The 24,713-nt window shown below is 42.6% G+C and overlaps 1 protein-coding gene across 2 annotated transcripts in view; it reads left to right on the top strand.

The window, feature by feature from the left end:
- Nucleotides 1–24,713, top strand: part of CALCOCO2 (calcium binding and coiled-coil domain 2) — a 25,822-nt gene extending 1,109 nt beyond the window's left edge. For both annotated transcript variants that reach the window (XM_028128707.2, XM_054708961.1), the window contains exons 2-13: nt 4,397–4,585; nt 8,873–8,975; nt 9,130–9,263; nt 12,088–12,213; nt 16,029–16,117; nt 16,507–16,576; nt 16,731–16,853; nt 17,179–17,265; nt 20,182–20,277; nt 22,021–22,156; nt 23,178–23,206; nt 23,688–24,713. In XM_028128707.2, coding sequence (XP_027984508.2) covers nt 4,406–4,585; nt 8,873–8,975; nt 9,130–9,263; nt 12,088–12,213; nt 16,029–16,117; nt 16,507–16,576; nt 16,731–16,853; nt 17,179–17,265; nt 20,182–20,277; nt 22,021–22,156; nt 23,178–23,206; nt 23,688–23,864 — 1,350 coding nt within the window. In that variant the 5' untranslated portion in view covers nt 4,397–4,405 and the 3' untranslated portion in view covers nt 23,865–24,713. The remainder of the gene's footprint in view (nt 1–4,396; nt 4,586–8,872; nt 8,976–9,129; nt 9,264–12,087; nt 12,214–16,028; nt 16,118–16,506; nt 16,577–16,730; nt 16,854–17,178; nt 17,266–20,181; nt 20,278–22,020; nt 22,157–23,177; nt 23,207–23,687) is intronic.

The following is a 24,713-nucleotide window of genomic DNA, read 5'->3' as shown; positions in this document are numbered from 1 at the left end:
GAAGGCCTCTACCTGAAACTCTACCCTTGAGCAGATATGACAGCTGTGGAGTGGCAAGGACCCGGGAAAGGCGGTCAGTAAGAGTTCCGTAGCACTAACAGGTTGTATTCTCTTTCAAGTCAGCTAGTACATCGAGGGCTCTTTAAAAACATTTGACAGTGCTTATTGATATAATGCCATGCTTCCTTATTTTCCTAGATGGGAAGACAGTTAAAATATCCTCTTTGAATTCCTTTTCCTTTCACTTAGGATCATCATTATAGCTGCCACGTTTCTTGGAAGTCTTCTAGCCTGATCTGTGCATTTTATTGATGAGCAAACTGAGGCCTCAAAGGAGGTAGTGTGACTTGGCCAGGATCTCAGAGCTTGTTAGTGGCAGAACTAAGACAGGAACCCAGGTGCCCCGGCTCCTAGCCTAGTCCCATTCCACTACACTCCAAACACGATCACTGGTCACTTCAGGAGTTAGCATGGTCACCCCTTTAAAGGGAAAAGTGTAAAATCTCAGTAGAGTTAAATGGAGATTTAGGACACAGCCTAGAGCTTTTCACAGTTTCTTATGGTTGCCTGCAGTTTATGTCCAAGAACTATTTTTGTGTTCTTCCCTAGTACTGCTGGCACTGGTGGTGTGGGATATGGGATGAGGGCCTGCTGAGGAGCTGGGCATCCAATCCAGTCAGTTGTTAATGAGTACCACATAAAGCCTCCTGGGGGCATACAATTTTTCTGAGGCACTCTGAAAGACTCTAGGTAAGGAACTAAAATGAACTTGGAAAATTTGAATTCCAGTACGTGGCTTAATAATTTGAGGACCAGTGACTGTGTCTTTGTTTTTGCTTACTGTCTCATGCCATCTACAAATCCAGTGTATCTATTGTCAGTGTTCTCTAAGGGTATTTCTGTGAAAGCATCTCTTCCTGGGCCAGGAGTGGGACTCAAATTAGTTTGTCCATTTTCTAGTTGCTAATCAGTTAGGAAGTTAAGAAAGCAGAAGGATGAAGAAATTAAATTAATGTGGGTTTGCTTTCCCCAGGGAATTTTATCACTGGGTGGGAGGAAAGGCTATTAGGATCTCTGACCTTAAAAATCAGTTGGTATCTTCCTTCCAGGAAAAGTCGAATGAGGTGTCGTCACTGGCCCAGCTTAGATTGGCAAGGTCATGCTCTAGGCTTGCCCATGGCCTTTTCCATCCTCAGCTTTGCTAAGAGGCAGGCCAGGGAAACCACTGCTGTTTTCTGCTCTATCTGCCTCCTCACCCCCTTGCACAGGCTTGGCAAAGGATAGTTTTTATTTTAAGAATGTCTAAGTTCCAAAAACCCAGAGTGCCCTTGGGTGCCTGCTGGGTCCTTCTGGGAAGGTGATGGGCTCACTGAAATGGGTAACTTTATGGAGTCTTACATTTTTGATAAGCAAGGAACCAAGACGGTTGACTTTTCCAGATAGATTATTAGATTTTCAGATGAAAGATAAGAAAGTATCCATTGGCTATGCACTCAGGCTTTTTTTTTTTTTAATATATTTTTATTGATTTCAGAGAGGGAGAGTGAGAGAGAAACAATGATGAGAGAGAATCATTAATCAGCTGCCTCCTGCATGCCCCCTACTGTGGATCGAGCCAGAAACACGGGCATGTGCCCTGACCCGCAATTGAACCGTGGCCTCCTGGTTCATAGGTCAACCCTCAACCACTGAGCCACAGCGGCTGGGCTGCACTCAAGCTTTGACATGAGCTCTTCCATGTCATTTTGAACATATATCCTGACCTTTCATCAGTGACCTTCTGTGCATGAGCTAATGTATAGATTGTTTTTCTAGTAAGGAAAGAGAGGCTGTACCCAGCCCCCATGCCATTAGCTGGTCTTGTCTTTCACAGTAGCATCCATTTGCAAAGCAGCTTGCGAGAGTTTGAATGTGTGGAAGGTGGGTAATGGAGTGTAAATTTTATGGGTCCTTCAGGAAATCAAATCTGTGCCTTCTGTTTTTTTGGCACCATGCCACTTGAACCAGCTCTACCAGCTGAACCAGCTATACCAAGAATTGATGAAGCACTGGAGATTATCATCTCCTTACCCTATTTTAGAAAAGAGAAAGCTGAGAAACAGCAGCTCCTCCAAGAGTATCCAACAAAATAAGAGCAGGACTTAAAAAAAAAAATTAGTCCCACCACCATTCACCACCTTTCATTTTTTCATGAATTACATGCATATATCTCATTCATTCATTTATACAATGAATACTCAATTAGCAATCACTACAAGGTAGGCATTATGTTGTGTATGCAGTGGTGATGGTGTTATGAAGAAAAAGAACAGGGAGTATGGTACTTGGGTTAATCGAGATCCTGAAGTCCCTCTTACCTGACTGTTCAGATCCATAGTCAAAAGACAGATTAAGTCATGTTACATGACAGGAGATATGCTGGCCCCAGGATGACTGGAGACCACTAGGGAAGAGAAGGGTCTGAAGGCTGAGAAAGCGTCCTGCCCTCCCTCGTCTAAGAGCTCACGCAGGCAGCAGCTTATCACGAGGACAAGTCCTGACCTAGACTGCAACGTGATCTCTCGCTTCCTTAGAAAAACTGATGTGAAGTTTGAGATTGAGGATGTGGTTAAACTGTGTCACAAACCAGAAAGCCAATACTTTTATTTTTTTAATTAAACTCAATCCCAAGAATTGATAGTTCAGTGCCTCAAAGTCGCCTTGGCTTTTCTATGAAAAAACTGGCCTGGTTGCTTAGAGTTCAAAATAAAACCAGGAAAAGTAAAGTGGGGCAGGGCTAGAAGAACTACTGTCTTCTTTTTATTATTGTACTTATTTATTTTAAATTGTGTATATGCGTGTACTAGTATACAGTCTTCCAACAGCTGAGCTTGTAAGGTATCATATAATGTTTGCACATGTACAGCTCTTTCTTCATCTGCTGTGTAGAAATGCAATATTGTTTTATTTCCTGATAAAATTCTGGGTTGCGAATCATGGATTCACTACATGTTAGACCAGGGAGGCATTTAGAAGTCAGGACATGTAGCTTTTAAGGGATAAGAAATATCAAGTCTCGGAAGTTCAAAAGACTGAGTGTGTTTCTTTTATGTACTGCTTTTACCTCCCAAATTGTTTCCCATCCTTGATCACATTTTATCTGTACTGTGACCTAGAAAGTTTATTATCTCCATTTTATAGATAGGGATCCAAACTCGCTTGCTGTCCTCCAAACATGGGCTGCATTTTTCTGTTTCTTTGCTCTTTTGCATGCTGTTTCATTCCTGGTATTTCCTCACCTCAAAGCCATTAGTCAAAATCCTCATCTTCCTTGAGGGCCTTATCTAGGATTCTACTCACTCCCCGAAACTTTCCTTCATTTTCCTAACCAGTCGCATGTCTTCTCCTTTTGAATTTAAGAGATTTTGCCCTTGTACCATCCATTTGGCTGTCACTTGTTTACTCATCTAACTTCCATATTGGGTTGGGGCCCATTGTGAGGGCAAACACTCTGTCAGAAGGGGGAAAAACCCACAACAGTAGTAATTCAGTAACATCTGTTAAACCTTTTTTTTATATAAACTCTATGCTAAGTACTTTATTCTGTCATTCAACATGTCTACTTTGTGTGAAGTGTCTACTCTATGGCAAGTACTGATTTAGAGACTGGACACTACATTATTTCAGTTCATGCTCCGAAAAACCGAATGAAGTAGATGTGATTAGCTCCATTTTATAGATTAAGGAAACAGGCATAGAGCCCAGTGATTAAGTAAATTACCCAAGGTCACACATATAATTGGTGGTGAAGCTGGAATTTGAACTCTACCATTCTGATCACAGAACCTATGCTTGTCACCATCACATGTCAAATAGTCACCTTCTCTCATCCCTATCATCCTCCCAGCACCCATCCCCAGTTCCTAGAAGAGTGCCTTAATATATGGAAGGGTCTGATGATTATAGGATAGTAAGTGGAATTGAATGGAGAAGTTGAAATCTAGAGAAATTGGTATTCTGAAAGTCACAGAGCTTATTGGGATGAAAAATCTAGAATCTATATCTTACAATTCCCAGCTCCAGCTGCTTTCCTCTGGGCTGCCTCACTTATTTAAGGCATTTAGAAGAAGGTGAACAAACTAGCTATGAGCAGAGAACAAGGGTATGTGAGCATGGTGGTGCTGTGGTGAAGAGGTCAAAGATATTCTCAGGAATTTCTTACAGCAAAGGAAGTTAGGAATGCAAAATGGCTCAAAGTGAAACCAAAAGCAGGTTGTATGATTTCAGTACTAGTCAGGCTGCTTTTTGCTTTTCCTGACTTGTCTCTAACAGAATGTTCCCTGGATGAGAGCCCAGAAATGGCCACCATTTCAGACAACTTCCTCTGAGCTGTGTTCTATCCCATATCTCACAACAGGACCCTGCCATGGAGGAGACAGAAGGAGACCCGCCCACATCAGCTGTCTTGCTGGACCACTGTCACTTCTCTCAGGTCATCTTTAACAGTGTGGAGAAGTTCTATGTTCCTGGAGGGGATGTCACATGTTATTACACCCTCACCCAGCAATTCACTCCCCGTCGAAAGGACTGGATTGGAATCTTTAGAGTAAGTAGTTCCTTTAGTACCAAGTGACTGGGAACCAGAGGTGAATCTTCATTACCGTGGGTTACAAGCATTTTGCATGTTGTATCTGGCCAATGTTAAAGTCCTGAACGAAGCTCTCCAGCACTTCCCCCTTCACACACCAACATGTGCCTTGGGACCCAAGCGAAAATAAGATGGCAAATCACACAATCCCCGAGTTGTATTGTGCTTTCAAAGACCAAATGTAAATTTTTACAAATTATCCTATTTTGAAATGTTCATCTGTGACTTGACAGGGATATTGTCCCCTTACATCATTTCTGTGACTTTCTTTTCTTACTTAGTAGAGTGTTTAATTTGTTTTAATACGAGTATTACAAATCTGGAAAGGATGTTGAGAAGTTGCCTGGTTTGGCATCCTACATCTAAGTTTGTTCCTGAATAAGTGTGTCTTTCTTCTTTGTAAAGATTTCCCAGAGCAGAAGGTTTATGAGCTCCCTTAGTGGCCTCTTCTAATGTCTAATCACCCTGTCAGTTCAAGTACAGAAATGCTATTTCTTTATTAGAGTCAACTTGCTCTCTATCTCGGCTTCTCCCCTCATCTGTGTCTTTATCTGTCACACACACACATCATAATGACAAACCTTCCTATTTCCAGAGACGGGAAACAAAGGTCACATTTAAGTAATTTACACTGCTGAGTTCCAGTGTCTGTGACCTTTGTTTTGACACCACAGTATGTCATGTGCTTGTTTGCCAGTGCTGTTCATCCTGAACTCAGACGTTCCTGACCACACTGTGAAAGAGCTGGTGCTTATTTACATCGCCCACTAACTTACTTTCCCCTAATTGTTTGAAATTCCAAGCTAATTGCTGGAGCCAGGGCAGCTGGTGTTTCGAGGCAGGGACAGACAACCAGAGGGACACTGGCAGGTAGCATGATGGCTCCGGAGCCTGCAGGAGGCTGAAACATTAGACTAAAAGATGTCCTGACACAGAAAACTGACACACCAGAGTGTTTCCTGTATTGTAAAGAAGATAATAGTTGTTTTATCCTCCCCACAGGTAAGGTAGAACTTAGTACAATGGAGCTATACCTTCGTTGTCTCTCAGTAGTCTCTAGCCACATGTGGCTATTGAGCATTTAAAATGTGGCTAGTGTGGCCCTAGCCGGTTTGGCTCAGTGGATAGGGTGTCGGCCTGTGGACTGAAGGGTTCCGGGTTCAATTCCAGTCAAGGGCACATGCCCGGGTTGCGGGCTCGATCCCCAGTAGGGGGCATGCAGGAGGCAGCCGAGCAATGATTCTCTCTTATCATTGATGTTTCTATCTTTCTCTCCCTCTCCCTTCCTCTCTGAAATCAATAAAAAATTTTAAAAAGAGAGACAAAAGAAACAGCAAAAAATAAATAAATAAATAAAATGCGGCTAGTGTGGCTGAGTAACTGGATATTAAATGTTATTTAATTTTAACTAACTTAAAATTAAATAGCCTTGTGTGGCTAGTGGCTGTCACATTGGACAGTGCAGCTATCCTATATAATAAAAGGGTAATATGCAAATCAACCAAACGACGGAATGACAGGTCACTATAACGCACACTGACCACCAGGGGGCAGATGTTCAATGCAGGAACCGCCCCCTGGTGGTCAGTGCGCTCCCACAGGGGGAGCACCACTCAGCTACAAGCCAGGCTGAGGGCTGGCGAGTATAGCGGTGGTGGCAGGACCCTCCTCGGCAGCGCTAAGGATGTCCGACTGTGGCTTAGGGAGTGGGCCTAAGCCGTCAGTCGGACATCCCCCAAGGGCTCCTGGACTGCTAAAGGGCTCATGCTGGGCTGAGAGGACCACCCCCCAATTGTACAAATGTCATGCACCGGGCCTCTCGTAGATAATAAAAAAGAGGATTCAAAAAGTACTTATTAGAGTTCGTAGTGTAATCTGTAACTTTTTTGTTATGTTTCTGTTCAGCTTAGACTGGTTGTGTTCACCAAGCACTTAGCAACTTCCAGTGAAGACTTGCCCATAAACCAAATGAAAGTCAATCTTTTTCAAAAGACGTGTTTAAAGACATTTTAAAAAATGCATCTGCATTTAGAATGCCTCATGCATTTCAGAGGTATTGCCATGCCTCAGTAAGGAAATAGTCAATCCAAAGAAAGGCCTCTAATGTTCATGTCCATAGATCTATTGATTTGAACACCTACCCTGAAACCTGAAAGTTTTAAGACTAATAAAGAATGCAAACTTTTTGAGAATACACAATGTGCTAGGCCTTTGATGAGGTTGTGTGTGTGTGCTTTCTAATTTAATCCTCACCGCACAGCAGCCTCTGAGATAAGTCATATTATCTCTTGTGCACAGATAATACTTTCCCAAGATCTCCCAATGAGTAAGGGGTAAAGAAAATTTGTTTGACATACAAACCTCTGCTTCTTCTCCTTTCTTCCTTTGAACAACAAATGGTAAATTAGAGAATTAAAAGTCAACTCTAAACTTTTGTCCTTTGTGTCTCACTTCTAAAGCTCTCTCAGTGTTCTTTCAGTGTGTTCTTTAAAATATATTTTTATGGATTTCAGAGAGGAAGGGAGAGGGAGTGAGAGATAGAAACATCAATAATGCAAAAGAATCATTGATCGGCTGTCTCCTGCACACCCCACACTGGGGATCGAGCCTGCAACCCGGGCATGTGCCCTGACTGGGAATTGAACCGTGACCTCCTGGTTCAAGATCGACTCTCAACCACTGAGCCACACCGGCCAGGCTTTTCAGTGTGTTCTTAATCATATCCCTCAAGTCCACATCACCAAGTGCTTCCTGGCACCAAGTAGGCATTCATGAAATATTTTTGAATGTGCAGTATGCTACATCTTCTCAACATAGCAAAAGCTACCACCAATGATCGAGCTTAAAGTGAGTGGGAGTCAGCTTTCCTTCCTTCAGTGTCTAGTCCTGAGCTCCATACTCTCCTTTACCTGAGCATGTCAATGCCTCCAAGGTTTCAGAGGGGAAATACCACGAGAGGCAGGCTGGGACCAGGACTACTCAGGTGGAGGAGCCAGGGACAGAAATCGCAGGTAGCTAAAAGTTGTTTTCTTGCTCCGAGGCGGCAGTAATTCGTAGGCTTTTCCTGATGATATTTTGGTCACAGTACATTAAGAAACTACAGGAAGTGAATGAAGACTCCATAAAATTCCTGCTTCCTGCTCCGCCGCATACTACAGTGGCTGTGAGATGCTTACAGCAATGGGGTGTGTATTAATGAGACACTAAAACATGCCTAGTATGTTCTGATGAGCTTTCAGTGTGGCCTTTTCAACCCTGCTCCGATTCCTTAATATGGAAAAATGGAATTTATTTTCAGTTCTTTTTCTCCCCACTGGGCTCAGGCAGGGTCAAAATATGGCAATAAATGTAATTTTGCTTCTCATTTGCTGAATGTTCTCCTCTTGGAGACACAATGGCTCCCTTTCTATTCCCTGGTGTCCTCTTATCTCCGAGATACAATTTGAGCCATCTTGTACTCCTCTTCACATTTAGTGAGAATATTTACCACGTAGCCAGCTGTCTGCTCTGCGGCATATTTTACAGTATCCTTCTATCTTATGACTTACTGCATTCAGTACCTAGAAGAGGCCTTTACGATATCAGATTGTTATTCTTTTTAGCACCAAAAAGCCTTCATTAAGCATGCATTAAGAAGAACACTAAAGAAATATATAGACTGGACTTGGCTATGTGGTGCCTTGTAATCTAAGAAGCCTCCTCCTCCTCCATCCCCAACATGCACATTATTCAAAAAATCCATTTTTTTTTAAAATGCAGTAGTATAACCATGTTGGTGTAAGTGATAAGACTGAACTGGACACAGGAAAGGACAAACCAAAGGAGAGGGCAGATCAAAAGTGCTTCCTGATGAAGTTCCAAGAACCTTTGTAAGAAGATAGCAGGATCCAGGTTCACAATCCCGGAACTTCTTCCCATCACTCCCGGTTCTGTGTCTGACTTGGAGATAGAATTTTTGGAATTCTTGTCCCAGATGTTGAGTGATCAGTTTTTGTTTCCTTCTAAGACAGGTATTTTGGACTCTGTGTGTGTTTGCTAAATTTTAGTTGTATCAGACATTTTATCATACATAGTTGTCATAGGTCAAAAAACAAGATTTGATCCATGGTGAGTGGATTTTGTCCACTCATTCTATTGTCTTTTCAACATAAATAAAAGGTAAGCACACTGTGAGAAGACATAGCCCAAATAAGGATTTCCCCTGAGCACTTGCAGATGCTGAATGGGAGCCTCTTGCCATTGCAGGTGGGATGGAAGACAACTCGTGAATATTACACCTTCATGTGGGTTACTTTGCCCGTTGACCCAAACAACATATCAACCAAACAGCAGGAAGTCCAATTCAAAGGTGAGAAAAATAGTGGGTAAAAGGTGTTGAAAACAGTAGCCAAGACTAATTTATTTCATTGATCTTGGGCTTTCTGGAGCCGATAAAAGAATTCCCAATTTTTAGTTTTCTGAATAGACCTTATTTTGGATTACAAATCATATTGTGTTTTCAGCTTATTACCTGCCCAAGGATGATGAGTATTACCAGTTCTGCTATGTGGATCAGGATGGTGTGGTCCGGGGAGCAAGTATCCCTTTCCAGTTCCGTCCAGAAAACGAGGAGGACATCCTGGTTGTTACCACTCAGGTCTGTAAATATCTCACCTCTATCACTTCCCGCCAGTAAGAGTAGTAATTCTAGGATAGGGAGGGATTTGAGTAAAAAAGCCTTAATGACTGTCTAACAGATCCTATTGAGAATAATTTTTTTTTTGTGCGTTTTTTTTTTTTTTAATGAATCTTTATTGTTCAGATTACAATTGTTTCTCCTTTTTCCCCACATATCTCCCCACCACCCAGTTCCCACCCCCCTCTGCCCCTACCTCCCCCCCGCTGTCCTTATCCATAGGTGTATGATTTTTGTCCAGTCTCTTCCCATACTCTCCACACAGACACCCCTTTCCCCCTGAGAATTATCAATCCACTCCCATTCTATGCCTCTGATTCTATTAAGTTCACCAGTTTATTCTGTTCCTCAGATTTTTAATTCACTTGACTTTTAGGTTCACTTGTTGATAGATATGTATTTGTTTTTCATAATTTTTATCTTTCTTCTTCTTTTTCCTCTTTTTAAAGAATACCTTTCAGCATTTCATATAATACTGGTTTGGTGGTGATGAACTCCTTTAGCTTTTTCTTATCTGTGAAGCTCTTTATCTGCCCTTCAATTCTGAATGATAACTTTGCTGGGTAGAGTAGTCTTGGTTGTAGGTTCCTGCTATTCATCACTTTGAATATTTCTTGCCACTCCCGTCTGGCCTGCATGGTTTCTGTTGAGAAATTAGCTGATAATCGTATGGGAGCTCCCTTGTAGGTAACGAACTGTTTTTCTCTTGCTGCTTGTAAGATTCTCTCTTTGTCTTTTGCTCTTGGCATTTTAATTATGATGTGTCTTGGTGTGGTCCTCTTTGGATTCCTTTTGTTTGGGGTTCTGTGCGCTTCCTGGACTTGTAAGTCTATTTCTTTCATCAGGTGGGGGAAGTTTTCGTTCATTATTTCTTCAAATAGGTTTTCAGCATCTTGCTCTCTCTCTTCTTCTGGTACCCCCATAATTCTGATGTTGGTTCGCTTGAAGTTGTCCCAGAGGCTTCTTACACTACCTTCAACTTTCTGAATTCTCTTCTCTTCATGCTTCTCTGGAGGATTGTCCGTGGCCTCTTTGTATTCCAAATCTTTGAGTTGATTCTTGCAATCCTCTAGTCTGCTTTTGGGTCTCTGTATAATATTTTTTATCTCAGTCAGTGTATGTTTAATTTCTAGTTGGTCCTTTTTCATATCCTCGAGGGTCTCATTGAATTTATCAGCCTTTTCCATGAAATTCTTGAAAAACCTTATAACTGTGGTTTTGAACTCTATGTCCAGTCGCTTGTTCTCCTCCATTTCTTTGGTTTGTGATCTGTTTCCTTGCCTTCTCATATTCTCTGCTTCCCTGAGTTGGTAGGGTAGCTTTGTGTACTAGGTGTCCTATTGGTTCAACGGGTCAGCCTCCCAGTTACCTGAGGTGGACACTCTTGGTGTACCCTTGTGTACTGTGTGTCCCCCAGCAGGAGCTACAGCAAGAACTAGTTTTCTCCTCCTTTGCTTGGGAGGTTTTGGAGCAGTCTGACTGGAGCTGCAGTTAATTTGGTTGAGCTGCCACAGAACAGGCCATTTATATGCAAAAGCCGCTGTGTGGAGCCTGGGCGGGTTTGTAGAATGTGCGGGGCGGGGCCTCAGGGCGGGGCGGGGTCTCAGGGCGTCACTAGGCTGGGGCGTGGCCAACGGCGATGGCTGGCGTCAGCCGTCTCTGCCTTTCCCGTTTCCAAGTCCCTGCGCCCCGCGCTCCAGCGCAGTAAACAATGATTGCTGGGCGCACCTCTGCAAAAAAGTCACTCTCACTTTCCGACCCGATGGCCGAGAGTCCAGCTTCTCCCCGTAGGTGCCTGGGTCCCCCGAGTGTCCCCAGAAACTGGATTTCAGAGTGATCGGGAGCTTGTCTCCCTGCGGGTTGAAGAAAAACCGTGCGCCCAGTCGCCCGCTGCCAGCCCGATTCGCGCGCCTCCGTACCTCAGCTCCCCAGCGTTTGTGCTCCTTTCTTTTCCTAGTTGTAAATCTTCCACTCAGCCAGCTTTCCCGTGGTTCTGGGTGGTATACGCTCTGTCCCTTAGTTGTACCCTCGAAATTGTTGTGTGAGGCAGCAGATTAGCTGCTTAACTATGCCGCCATCTTGGTTCCTCCCGAGTCGAGAATAATTTATACAATACTCACTCAGACCCACTTCAGAATGACTTAGGAGCATTAGCAAGAATCATAAGTGATTTCTCCTTTCTCTAAAACTAGTGTAGCTCAGTTAGCATTCAGTTATTTTCTTAATTTTTCCCATCTCCACACCTTACCACCTCAGTAAATGGATAAGCTCATTTGAGGAGAAATGCACTAACTATTCTTCTTGGATCTCTCAGTTCTACACAGAGCCTGTCATGCACGAGTATTAGATTCACTTACTTAACAGGACACCTACTGTCCATCTAGTACAATGGTAGGCACTAGGGATGCACTGTACTATCAGTTAAAACACTGTCGGTGGCCTCAAAGAGCTAAGACCATGAGAGAGACAAGCAATACTAAGTGTTTGTGAGAAGAGTCTACATTCTTCTGTCATTCCCCCTTTTCACTTTACATGGCCTTAATTTTGTTTCTCTTCTTGGTAATGGCAGGCTCAGTACTGCAGTTTATACAGACATACATCTATTACTGTCTTCCTTACATATTGAGGGGCTGCTCCCATTTGGGGTACAGAGATATCACTACAGTGAGTGGGAGCCATTCATACTTTCAGAATCCCAGGCTATGGGAATTTTCTGCTACAAGGATTTGAATATCCATTGAGCTACAAAGGGTCAAATAGGAGTTTATAGCATGTTCTTTTGTAGGGTGAGGTGGAAGAGATTGAGCAACACAACAATGAGCTTCGCAAAGAAAACCAGGAGCTGAAGGACAGCTGTGTCAGCCTCCAGAAGCAGAACTCAGACATGCAGGCTGAGCTCCAAAAAAAGCAGGTATGGCTGTTGGCTAAAGGTGACTTTGGAGTATGGAATTGGATGGTGCCTCTTAGCCAGTCCAGCACCATTTTCTGTTTTGCTTGTGATCTCACTCCCTTATACTAATAACTTTGAATAGGCATAGTGTTAAAATATTTATGTGGATCATTTTATTTAAACTTCATGGCAAACTTTTGGAATATGTACTATTATTACCCCAATTTTATAGATGAGTTACCTAAGGCTTAGGGGAGTTAAGTAATCTCTTATATAGCTAATCAGTGATGGAGCCAGGATTCAGACCCATGCAGTCTGACTACTTCTTTCCATTGCCTGTTTATAATCTATAATAATAAAAGTATAATATGCAAATCAACCGAATGGCCGAACAGCGGAATGACTATCCACACAACCTTCCGACCGAAGCCAGGGCTGGGAGGGCTGAGGCAGGGCCAAGGCAGCAGCCGGGGTGGCTGTGAGGGCTGAGGCAGCTGGGTCTTCGAGGACCTACTCTTGCACAAATTTCGTGCATTGGGCCTCTAGTTAGAAATAATTTGTTTTGATGAGCCAGAAGGTGGACATCAAGAGAAGAGCAGTAATAAAGTAAGGTTGTGGGTTATCTAAACTCTTTGTAACTTCTTTTCAAATCAGCGGGTGGTGTATGAGAGTTGATAATGCTAGAAGCTGAAGTGAAAGTTTTCTCTAAAGACTATAAACTAGCCCGGTCAGTGTGGCTCAATGGTGGAGTCTTGATCTATGAACCAGGAGGTCACAGTTCGATTCCCAGTCAGGGCACATACCCAGGTTGTGGGCTCGATCCCCAGAAGAGGGCATGCAGGAGGCAGCTGATCAATGATTCTCATCATTGATGTTTCTATCTCCTCCTCCCTTTCTCTCTAAAATCAATAAAAATATATTTTAAAAAATAAAATAAAAAAGATATATCTAGCCCTCACCGGTTTGGCTCAGTGGATAGAGCATCGGCCTGCGGACTGAAGGGTCCCGGGTTCAATTCCAGTCAGGGGCATGTACCTTGGTTGTGGGCACATCCCCAGTGGGGGGCGTGCAGGAGGCAGCTGATCGATGTTTCTCTCTCATCAATGTTTTAACTCTCTATCTGTCTCCCTTCCTCTCTGTAAAAAAATCAATAAAATATATATTTTTTTAAAAAGATATATCTATTAAAGGTGACATAGGCATAATTCACAACTCGGCTGTCAAGAACCAACATCTGGCCAGGAGCCTTACAGCCTATCTACCAGATTCTAGCCAAGGAATCAGAGGGTCCGGGTTCTTGGATTCGCTCTCCTACGTACTTGCTACTGGTTATTATAAGATAGCAAAGTCAATATTTATTCAGCACCTGCTCTGTGCCTGGCACTATAATTAAGCACATCACTTCACTTAATTCTCTTTTTTTTCCACTTCATTCTTTTTTTTTTTTTCCACTTCATTCTTTTTTTTAAAAATATATTTTATTGATTTTTTTTAAAGAGAGGAAGGGAGAGGGATAGAGAGTTAGAAACATCAATAAGAGAGAAATATCAATCAGCTGCCTCCTGCACACCCCCTACTGGGGATGTGCCTGCAACCAAGGTACATGTCCTTGACCGGAATCAAACCTGGGACCCTTCAGTCCGCAGGCCGACGCTCTATCCACTGAGCCAAACCGGTTAGGGCCACTTCACTTAAAACAGCCTCACAGCTCTGAGAGGTAGGTGACTTGCTCAATGTCATATTTTGTGGCTTTGGAACGAGCTGGGATTTGCACTCAGATTTTTTTTATGTTTTTGGAGACAGGATCATACAATGGTTAGGAACCTTGTCTTTGGAGTCACACAGGCTGGTTCTCCCATTGTTTGATAAGCCAGAAAAAATTTCTTAACATCTCTAATGAGCCTCAGTTTCCCTCCCTGTTTTTCCCCAGAGATACTAGTACCCATGTCCATAACAGCATTTTTTGCAGTGGCCAAAGGGTGAGAGCAGCCCAGGTATCAGTGACAGATAGATGGCTAGACGAGACATGTCGTGGCATGGTCATACAATGGAATATTGTTCAGCTTTAAAAGGAAAGGAAATTCTGATACATACTGCAACATGGATGAACCTTGAGGACATTATGCTGGGAAAAGTGGGTCAGACACAGAGAGATGGATACCATGAGATTCCAGTTATACGAGGTACCTCGAGTAGTCGGTGTCATAGAGACAGGAAGTAGAATGGTGCTGCCAGGAGGTGGGGGAGGGGAAAGGGGAGTTAGTGTTTAATGGGTTCAGAGCTTCAGTTCTGCAAGATGAAAAGAGTCCTGTGGGTGGATGGAGTGATGGTTGCACAACAATGTGAATGTTCTTAATGTCACTGAACTGGGTGCTCAGATGGTTAAGATAGTAAATTTGATGCCAAGTATATTTTACTACAATTTTTTATATTTTTTTTTATTGATTTCAGAGAGGAGAAAGAGAGAGAAACATCAATGATGAGAGAGAACCACCGATTGGCTGCCTCCTGCACACCCCCTACCAGGGATAGAGCCTGCAACCGAGGTACATGCCCTTGACAGGAATCAAACCCGGGACCCTTCAGTCCACAGGCTAATGCTCTTATCCACTGAGCCAAACCAGCCAGGGCTACTACAATTTTTAAAAAATATATTTTTATTGATTTCAGAGAGGAAGGGAGAGGTAGAGAGAGATAGAAACATCAATGATGAGAGAGAATCGTTGATCGGCTGCCTCCTGGGGATCAAGTCCACAACCTGGGCATGTGCCCTGGCCCAGAATCGGACCCAGGACCCTTCAGTCCTCAGGCCAGTGCTCTATCCACTGAGCCAAACCGGCTAGGGCTTAACTACAATTTGTTAAACAGGAAAAAAAATGACTTTTTAGAAGTCTATAAACAAACTTTTCCCATCTTAGAGCTAAAAACAAATAGTTGTTATTTACACACAAGAATTGATTCAGTTCAGAAGGCACTGAGAAAGAAAAACAAATGTTTACAACAAATATGGTGGCCACTTGCCCCATGTGAAATGTGGCATATTGTGATATGCTGTAAGCCTAAAATACTTTCCGGATTTTGGACGTCGTCTGAAAAAAGTGTAAAATTCTTTTTATTGTTTACATTTTGAAACAATATTTTAGATCTATTGGGTTAAATTTACTAGTGGTAAAATTAATTTCATATTTCTTTTTACTTTTTTTAATGTAGCTACTAACATTTTTTAATTACATATGTGGCTTTCTGAATTTATTGAACAGTGCATTCCTAGGAGAAAAGCAATATTATTTTATCCACTGCTGTGTCTGCAATGCCAGACAGTGTCTGGTGTGCAGTAGGCGCTTATTAAATATTTGTTTAATGAATTAATGGGCAAATGTATGCTCCAGTGGAAGAGAAATTAAGGTAGATACATTTTTAATATGGAAAGAACGTATTGCCGAAACCGGTTTGGCTCAGTGGATAGAGCATCAGCCTGCGGACTGAAAGGTCCCAGGTTCGATTCCGGTCAAGGGCATTACATTGGTTGCGGGCACATCCCCGGTAGGGGGTGTGCAGGAGGCAGCTGGTCGATGTTTCTCTCTCATTGATGTTTCTAGCTCTCTGTCCCTCTCCCTTCCTCTCTGTAAAAAATCAATAAAATATATTTTTTTAAAAAAAGAAAGAACGTATTAAGAATATTTGAATATGAGAAACCCTTTTACTTGGATATTTTATTCACTGTTATGCTATGCTATGCCTGACATGCAATACGTGCTCAATAAATATTTGTTGGCTGCCTGAGATGTTAAAACTGTCTTAGAAGTGGTTTGTGCCTTTGACATTTCAATCTATAGGAGGAGCTAGAAACCTTAAAGAGCATCAACAAGAAGTTGGAACAGAAAGTGAAGGAGCAGAAGGACAGTTGGGAGACAGAGCTGCTACAGTGAGTACGATCCTTGCATGTGAGGAACTGCCATCTGATAGGCACCCTTAGGAGGTCAGATTAGATTTCTAGAACTTGTTAGACTACAGTCTTCCTATTATGGCATTGAGGGGTGTGGTTCTCCCCTTCGAGTCATGATCTCTTTGCTTCCAGGTTAGAGAATTTTGTGTCAGAATGGTAAAGAGAAATGACCTAAATTCACGTGTTAACGTGAAGTGTCGGATCCCTGCACTTTGAGGTCAGGAAGCCAAAACAGGTCTGAAGAAGAGACTAATGGATTTTCAAATAAATCTGGAGGCTTAGGGCCCAGGCAGACTTAAATCATTTAAGGCCTTGGGGAGCCAGCAGGCATCAGCATATATTTCACAGAGTCATCTCCACCTCCGCAGACTGAAAGAACAAAACCAGAAGATGTCCTCAGAAAACGAGAAGATGGGAGTCCGAGTGGATCAGCTTCAGGTAGGTGACGGCAAACCTTTGCCCAGCGCTCAGCCACTGAGCCACACCGGCCAGGAGGAACACACATTTCTTGATGTTTTGCACATTACAAAGCGTTGTTCCTGGTTAGCTTTCCTTCTTTATATCTTTGTTGTATTTACTCTTTTTGCTTTAGGCACAGCTGTCAACTCAAGAGAAAGAAATGGAGAAGCTTGTTCAGGAAGCTCAAGATAAGACAGAGCAGTTGGAATGTCTGAAAAAGGAAAATGGCCAGCTCTTTCTCAGTTTAATGGAACAGGTAGAGTCATGAAAAAAACATATAATATTTTGTCATTTAGGAGAAAATATATACATTGTTCTTTCTTTATCATATACCTGGATATCACTGGCTCTGGGGAAGGTCTCAGAGGAAGCCATCTGAAAGAGGTATCTCATGGCTGTTCTCAGAAACTAGTAAGAGAAGGCTTGCTTCTTTCTCTGCATCCTGCTTGCTCATTAGCTGGGCAGGCCCTTCCCCAGTGACTGAGTGTGTGTGTGTGAGTGTGTCTGTGAGTGTGTGTGTGTGTGTGTGTGTGTGTGTATGTGTGTTTCTAGCAGTGATACTAAAATCTGTTTTTGTGCAGAGGAAGCACCAGCAGAAGCTAGAGAAGACAATGGAGGAGCTGAAGCAGCAAGAAGCTGTTGCAACGAAGAAACAGCAGGAGTTAACGGCATGTCTAACTTTGGAGGGCTACATGGGAGGGAGCCTGCAAAAAGGAAGGGATAGGGCCTACACTCAGGTGATGGACAGGATAAATAAGCAAAGATGAGAATAGCGCTTACCTCTGGACGTTTTGCAATCTACCCAGAAGGATAGAGAATTTGCTATGTACAAAATGTTTAGGAGAGGTAGTTATTTTAATGTGTGATGAATGAGAAAAGAATATTGGAAGGTAAACTTTATGACAAGTTGTAGTAAATAGAGCCTTGGGCTAGGAATTCCCTTTTTTTTTTTTTTAATATATTTTTATTGATTTCAGAGAGGAAAGGAGAGGTAGAGAGCGATAGAAACATCAGTGATGAGAGAGAGTCATTGAATGGCTGCCTCCTGCACACCCCACACTGGGGATCAAGTCCGCCAACCTGGGCTTGTGCCCTGACCGGAAATTGAAAAGTGACCTCCTGGTTCATAGGTCAACGCTCAACCACTGACCCATGCCAGCCGGACAGGAATTCCCTTCTTGAAGAGCTATTGTGCAGGCAGACAAATGATTATAAAGTTGAGCTCTATGATTGGAAAATATTACAGTAGTCAAAAATTTTGTTACAATTAATATTGTCAGTTGTCATCATTATAAATTATTCTGAGCTATAGTATAAGGGTAATGCTAGCCTAATTGACTAATAATTTTCTATAATATATTATTGGAAAAGAGGCCTCATGATGATGACAGGTGCCTAGGAGCCCCATTTTCTGAATTGATGTAAGAACATGAGAAATCCTGATGTCTGGAGCCTATCCAACTACTGGAATTATAACTCATTATATATGCATCATTTATTCATTCAGTCAGTCATTATCCAATCAGTTAGTTATTGAGTACTTACTACTATATACAATACTGTATATTTTAGCCTAATGAAGAGTAGACCAAAGTTTGTAAATCACCAGTTCATAGGTTAAGTTTAGCTAACAGAAATGTTTTATTTGGCTCAGATGATGTTTTTTAAAAAATTGAGTTAGTTACTAATACTTAAAAAATGGGAATCTTTCCCATTAAAAATTGTATTCCAGCTTCCATTGAAAAATTAGAGGATCTTGCCCTAACCAGTTTAGCTCAGTGGATAGAGCATCGGCCTGCGGACTGAAAGGGTCCCAGGTTCGATTCCGGTCAAGGACATGTACCTTGGTTGCAGGCACATCCCCAGTAGGAGGTGTGCAGGAGGCAGCTTATCGATGTTTCTCTCTCATCGATGTTTCTAACTCTATCCCTCTCCCTTCCTCTCTATAAAAAATCAATAAAATATATTTTTTTTTAAAGAAAAGAAAAATTAGAGGATCTGGACACATTGAGCCCGCATCTGGAGCTGAGGAGCTGCTGCAGCCTTTAGATGGGTCATGTGTTCTCCATTTGCTGTCTTCACTGTTTCAGTGCATTCAACTCCTTCCTTCAATTACGTTACATATTTGAGTTTGTGACCTCTAATGTAGCAAAGAAATTACTGTTTTAAATAATCTAGAACCATCCAAAGATTTGAACCTTCTTGTGGCAGCTATGGGTTTTCTCGGTTTTCATGGGATATTTTGCAAGATTCACGGGCTCCCCGGCTAAAACGAATTCTTTATTCCTAATGCATCCAAAAGGCCCCTACCTATGAGGACTCTGTCTCTTACACTCCAGGGGCCTAGGAACAAGAAAACAGCAGTGGAAGAGCAGTTAGTACAAGAGGTGGACTTGCTAAGGGCAAAGGTAGAGGCCGGGAAAGCCTGTTTCTTAGAGAAGTACCAAGAGAGTCAGTGACTCCACAAACAGATCAGGCAACTCAGGGCTGCTATCCTGGTAGGTGACAGAGATAAGGGGCCCAGAAAGCAAGGGGTGTGAATGTTTGTGGTTCTTAGACAAACCCCGAGGGTTGTACACCCTTGTTAAGGAGAGAAATTTATCTTTGTGCTAAAAAGAGGAGGGATGGAGTGTGTGGCCAGAAACCAGCCTGGGAATCCCTGGAAATACAGGCCCCAGCTCAGCCATGGGCCTCAGGGAGGATTTTTGTAACCACTGAGCAGATTTCTGAGCAGGTTCGGAGAGCCCTTCCTTATGCCTGCTCTTTGAGGAAGTGAAGCAGGGCTGGAGGAGCCAGCAGGAGCCAATGGGGATGGGAAGCCAGGGGCCTGCAGTCAGCAGTGTCATCGGGTAGCCCCTCTAGCGTTACTACCTCAGAGTTGTCTAGAAGCGCACAGCAGTTTGAGCACCAGCATTCAAATAAAAAATCTTAGGAAAAAACTCCACAATTAGTAGGATTAGCTAAGTGTTTCTGTGAGGTATGGGAATGTGGATACGTGTAGGTAGGAGATGGAAAGCTCTGAAGCATGCCTAGGAGTTTGGGATTCATAAACTAGTCAGGGCAACATCAAGCCCAGCATCCCCGTGTGGGTTCCTGGTAGCCTTGAATAAATTCCTGCTCAGATTCTTCTTCCTCACTGTAACTTGAGTCCAGATGCCTGTTTTCACACTGGGAGGGAGTCAGGCCAACCTAACCCTAAAAGCTTCAGGCTGCATTGACTGAGATGTTTATTCAAGACAGAGATGATTGTTTCCATCGCTGGGTGGGGTTAAACAAGGCTCCATTTATCCCTCACTCTGATAAAGTCAGTCTTGAGGTTTTCCCCAAACTGTTTCTCTCTTTTGGTCACTTATAAACCAGAAGAAACCGGCGCCTGGATGCTCGCCCAGGCCTTCGGGCATTTTAAGTCACTTTTCTATTAGTTACATCTGCTCTATAGTACTCCCCCCTACTCCAGTTCCCGCCCTCACCTCGGTCCCAACACTTTGAAAAGCTAAAACCTCTTCGATCTTGTTTTACCCCACCGTGGGTCCAAATTATCATATATGATCCTAATCCTAATTTTTTTTTTTAATTATTGACAGGACCAGAACTTTGACCTGTCAAAAAGGCTGAGTGAGGACAAGATGATATATAATGTTCTGCAGAGAGAGAAAGAGAGATTGGAAGGAGAAAATGATGTGAGTATGTAAATGAGGGTAGAAAACTCCCAAGATTTTAAGGGGAAGGAGCAGGGTGAACCCTGAGCATCGGCCTGGGGACCTGAGGGTTTTGGGTTTGATTCCCAGTCAATCCCAGACTCGGGCAGGAGGCAACCAATAGATATGTCTTTCTCATGTTGATCTTTCTCTCTCTGTCTCTCTCTCTCTTTCTTCTACCCCCTCCAACTCTCTAAAAAAAAAAATCAATGGGGAAAAAATATATCCTTAGGTGAAGATTAAAAAATAAATATAAATAAATAAGTTAAATAAAAGAGCCCATTCTGGGACAGTGGGGGAGGCACATGCTGCTAAACAAAGTAAATTTAATCTGGTTTCCCGATCTACCACAAAGTCCTCTCTCTGTTCTATAACAAACTTGTTTGGCATGGCAACAGTCAACCTGAAAGGAACAGCTTTGATGATGATCTAACTTACTATTTTTGGTTTTATCTTCAGCGAGATTGTAAGTGTTGTCTTTGGAGGGTAATATCCTGTGTCACTTTTATGCTAGTGAGGAACCCCTTTCCTTCAGCACAACTTTTTCTTTTTTCCTCTGCTGCCAAACCAGGAGCAGAAGTGGTGGTCTGTACCAGTCCTGTACCCATGGTAGGCTCCTAATAACTGTGCATTCATTCATTCATTCATTCATCTGTTCATTCATTCATCCAGCTGATATTTTCTGCTATGTTAAACACAGATTATTACTAATTGATTAATTGAGGATGCTGACAGCAAATGAAGTGGTTGCACTTGAAGCCATTCTCATGCCATGCCTTCTGGCTACTCCCTCTAGGTCCCGTACACCTCCAGCAGTTCCCCTTCTCTAACTTCTCTGTAACCCTTCTGGGCTATGCCTCTAAGCAGTCATTTCTGCTTTTGATTTTACTATTTATTCCAGTGTGTTTCAGTATTGTAAAAGGCATTTGGAGTCTATTTCTGGCCCTGTCATTCTCAGCCTCTTCATTTAGACAAATACACTTTGACTTTGAAATCCCTATTTCCCTGGAACAATCCAATGGGGCCAGGCAGGGGTAGAGGGGGAGTATGCACACAATTAGCACAAGAAGGAAAAGGCCTGATATTTGGGAGCTTCGCTAAGAGCTATAGTAAAGTCCTCTTAAGATGTTACGGAGCAGTACGCTAATTTTCTTTTTAAAGAACTTCCAATGCTCTCTGTCCCCCTTGTAGCTTATTCTCGTTCTTTCTCTCTCATCCCCTCCCTCCCTCTTACCTTCCTCCCTCTCACTCTCTCTGTTGGGATATCCATTGGATGGGATAAAACATAAAGAAGGGGAAATTATATCAGATTAATATTTACATTGTGTAAGAAAATTGTTCAAGGAAGGAGACTAAGAAGAAGCATTTTGCTCCCAATAATGTACAACAATTTCAATCTTAACATAGCTCCTGCCAGCCTCATATATCCATACTACTTTTGTACCTCCTTCAGTTTGTATGTGTTTAGAGATTTTAAATTCTTTTTTACATTAATCTAAACAGAATTTGGTATGCATTTAAATTCAGATCTTAGGAACTCAGATCTTCAGAGCCCCGGAGGTTGCTTCTTCCCCTTCTCAAGAATCTTGGTTTATCATTTCCACGGCTCTTCAGTACCACATTGTTTAATAAGAGCTACCTGTAATGGGCACCCTTTTGCCAGTTGGTTGAGGCCATTCTTTGTTGTTGTCTTTCAACATGTTGCTCTAAATCTTCTGTCCTTAGCTTTTGAAGAGGGATAACATCAGATTGATGAGTTACATGGGTCTGGATTTTGACTCTCTGCCGTTTCAAGCGCCTACTTCAGATCAAGGAGGTGCAGGACAAAACCCAGGACTTGTCTTTGGAAACCCATATTCTGGTAAGACAGCTTTGCCGTTGGAGCTGAAAGACCCCTGCCGCCATCCCTTTCCCCCACTCAGTTTTTGTGTGTCTGAGATGCTAATGAAGACCAGTCTCATTGTTAAGTCTTGCTGGGCAGAAGCTGAGGACCCAGTAGAAAGATTGCCAGGCGAGAAGTGTTAATTGAGAAATAAATCTGAATCTTGAAGACGCAAATCAGATCATTCGCCTAGAAGCAGCAGACACAAATTGAGTCCCGTGGCTATATTCCAAATATATAAATCAGGGAACTGTCTCTGTGTAGAAGATATACACATGCAAAGCTGAGGAGGCTAATTAAGATTTGGAAATGAAAGCACAAGAGGCGGGCAGTGCCACCCAGAAATGAGCATTACATCAGTTACCTGATGGCCTGACCAAGGGCAGCAGGAGTGTGCTCCACAGTGACCCCTGGGGGTGTGGATGACAGGAAATGGGGGTGACAACCACTCTTGTCTCTCATGGACCAGGGGTCAGGTGTCCTTACCAAACAGGGAACGTCCCTCTTTTGTCTTCAAAAGTGACCTGAGACCTCATTTTCTGGAAGTTTAAAGCAGTCATGTTCTCTCAAGAGTCACAATCAGATCTTTGCAACAGGCAGGGGTACACGTTTATTTTTCCTTTTAAATATTTGTAAGTACTTTATTTGTAAAACAACTACATGGATTCAGTCTTAAAATCTATTCTCAGACTGTTTCCTTGTTAAATTGTTACTGTTTTTATTAAAATCTCATTTGCCACCCACTGAAAATAGATGTTTTTTTTCTGATTATGTAACATACATGGCTATTGAAAAGGCCACTTCATTATTTTTTCATTTTTCCCCCCTTATTGACCTCTATTAGAAGTAAATGGTTTATAAAAGAGATAGACAGTCAGAGGCAGTAGGGAGAAAGGGAAATATGGGGGTTACAAAAAACAGCTGCTAGAACACATGTACTGGGGTAGAGATCTGGGGGTGATATTTTCTCATTGAATGAAATCTTTTTTATGACCCTCAGGCATCCAAGAAAGTTCTGCCCCCAGCCTGGTAAGTATTTTGAATCATGAGATTGACCACATCCAATCCTTGAGGAAATTTCCCTCTCTGCTTCAGTTCATGGGAGAACCACAGGGAAACTGGGTCATGTTGGTAACTCCCGAGGTCAGCTGCAGCCTGTTGAGGTGGGAGAAGGAGGCACAGTTTATCCATCAACATCCTGCTCCAGGTCTCCATTGTGAGTTGGGTTTGGTACAAGATTAGGAAGGAGGGGTGACCTAGGCAGCTAGCCAAACAAGGTATGTCGGGGGCCCCTTCCAGATTGGAAGCTATTTGACTGCTTCAGCAACTTTAGGGCCTTTCAATCCTGGGGTTAGAGAAAGCCCAGGGAGCCTCTCCACATGTGAACTTGAGCACCTACCATGTGCCAAGCATTATGCTAGCCGCTGAGGAGAGCGTGGAAAAGAAGATAGACATTGTCTCCGCCACAAACAGCCTACATTCTTACCGACCTCTTTGTTCTTGCTCCCAGCGCTCCATCAAGAAGTGTCCCACCTGCAATTCAAACCTTGCTGACGACATTTTTGATCACATCTCGCAGCAGCAGCCCATTCAGACCCTGTCTTTGAATTGTCCGATTTGTGACAAGAGCTTCTCACCAAACGAAGAGCAAATCTTTGAAGACCATGTGTTCTGCCACAGTCTCTAAGTGACCCAGCCTCCTGGAGCTATACTGCACATAGATTTTATAGAGTAGAACCGATAGCTTCTACTATGGTTATGACACAAGAGCCTGCCTAACCTGAAATCATTAAGGATTTACTCAGTCCTGCTGCCCTAAAGGTAGAATCATGTCGCTAATCTAAAGGATAGTGTTAAGGGCTCTTCCATCTGTGTGGGTTATGACCTTTTAAATCACAGAACGCTAGCTATGTCAGCCTCTCACCTATGATGCCCGTTTTTCCAAGGATTTCCAGTACAAAGGCCCTGGAATAGAAGCACCCTGGCTATTCAGAACAGATTTGACTCAAATACAAAGTGGTTTGTTTTCCAAGTTGTCCCACAGCCATTCAAGGTCAAGCCTTGAGTATATTTGTACTCAGTCTTCAGTCCTACCCTTGGAGCTGGAGATTGATCAGAAGTTGAGCATTTCTTCCTGTTCTTCTTCAGGCCTTTCTCCAACTGATTGCATTAGGCTGGCCAAAAACGGCATGGCAGAGAACTCAGGCATCCAGTTGGGATACCAACGATTTCTCAGCTCCTAATAGAAGCGCCTTATTCCGGAACCATGGACATGAAATATTATTTCAGTCACAGAAAACCTTCTTTCTCTCTGGATACCTCTGGCATTTTCTACTCTTTGATCTTTTCTATGCACATAACATTTATCATTGTAAGTCTTTAACAATTAGTGGGAGTTGTTAGAAACCATGGGTTTGCAACTTTGTAAGCTGGTGACTTTCATTATGGATGAGTGAGAATAATGAGAACTAATGTTAACCTCTTTAATACTAAAAATAAACTGGTCCTCTTTTTCAGGGACTTTGGTAATTTAAAA

Source organism: Eptesicus fuscus, chromosome 20 (genome assembly GCF_027574615.1).
Source record: "Eptesicus fuscus isolate TK198812 chromosome 20, DD_ASM_mEF_20220401, whole genome shotgun sequence".
In the NCBI taxonomy this organism is placed as follows: domain Eukaryota; kingdom Metazoa; phylum Chordata; class Mammalia; order Chiroptera; family Vespertilionidae; genus Eptesicus; species Eptesicus fuscus.
Note: the sequence above shows the minus strand (reverse complement) of the source record. Positions and strands in the feature narration are given on the sequence as shown.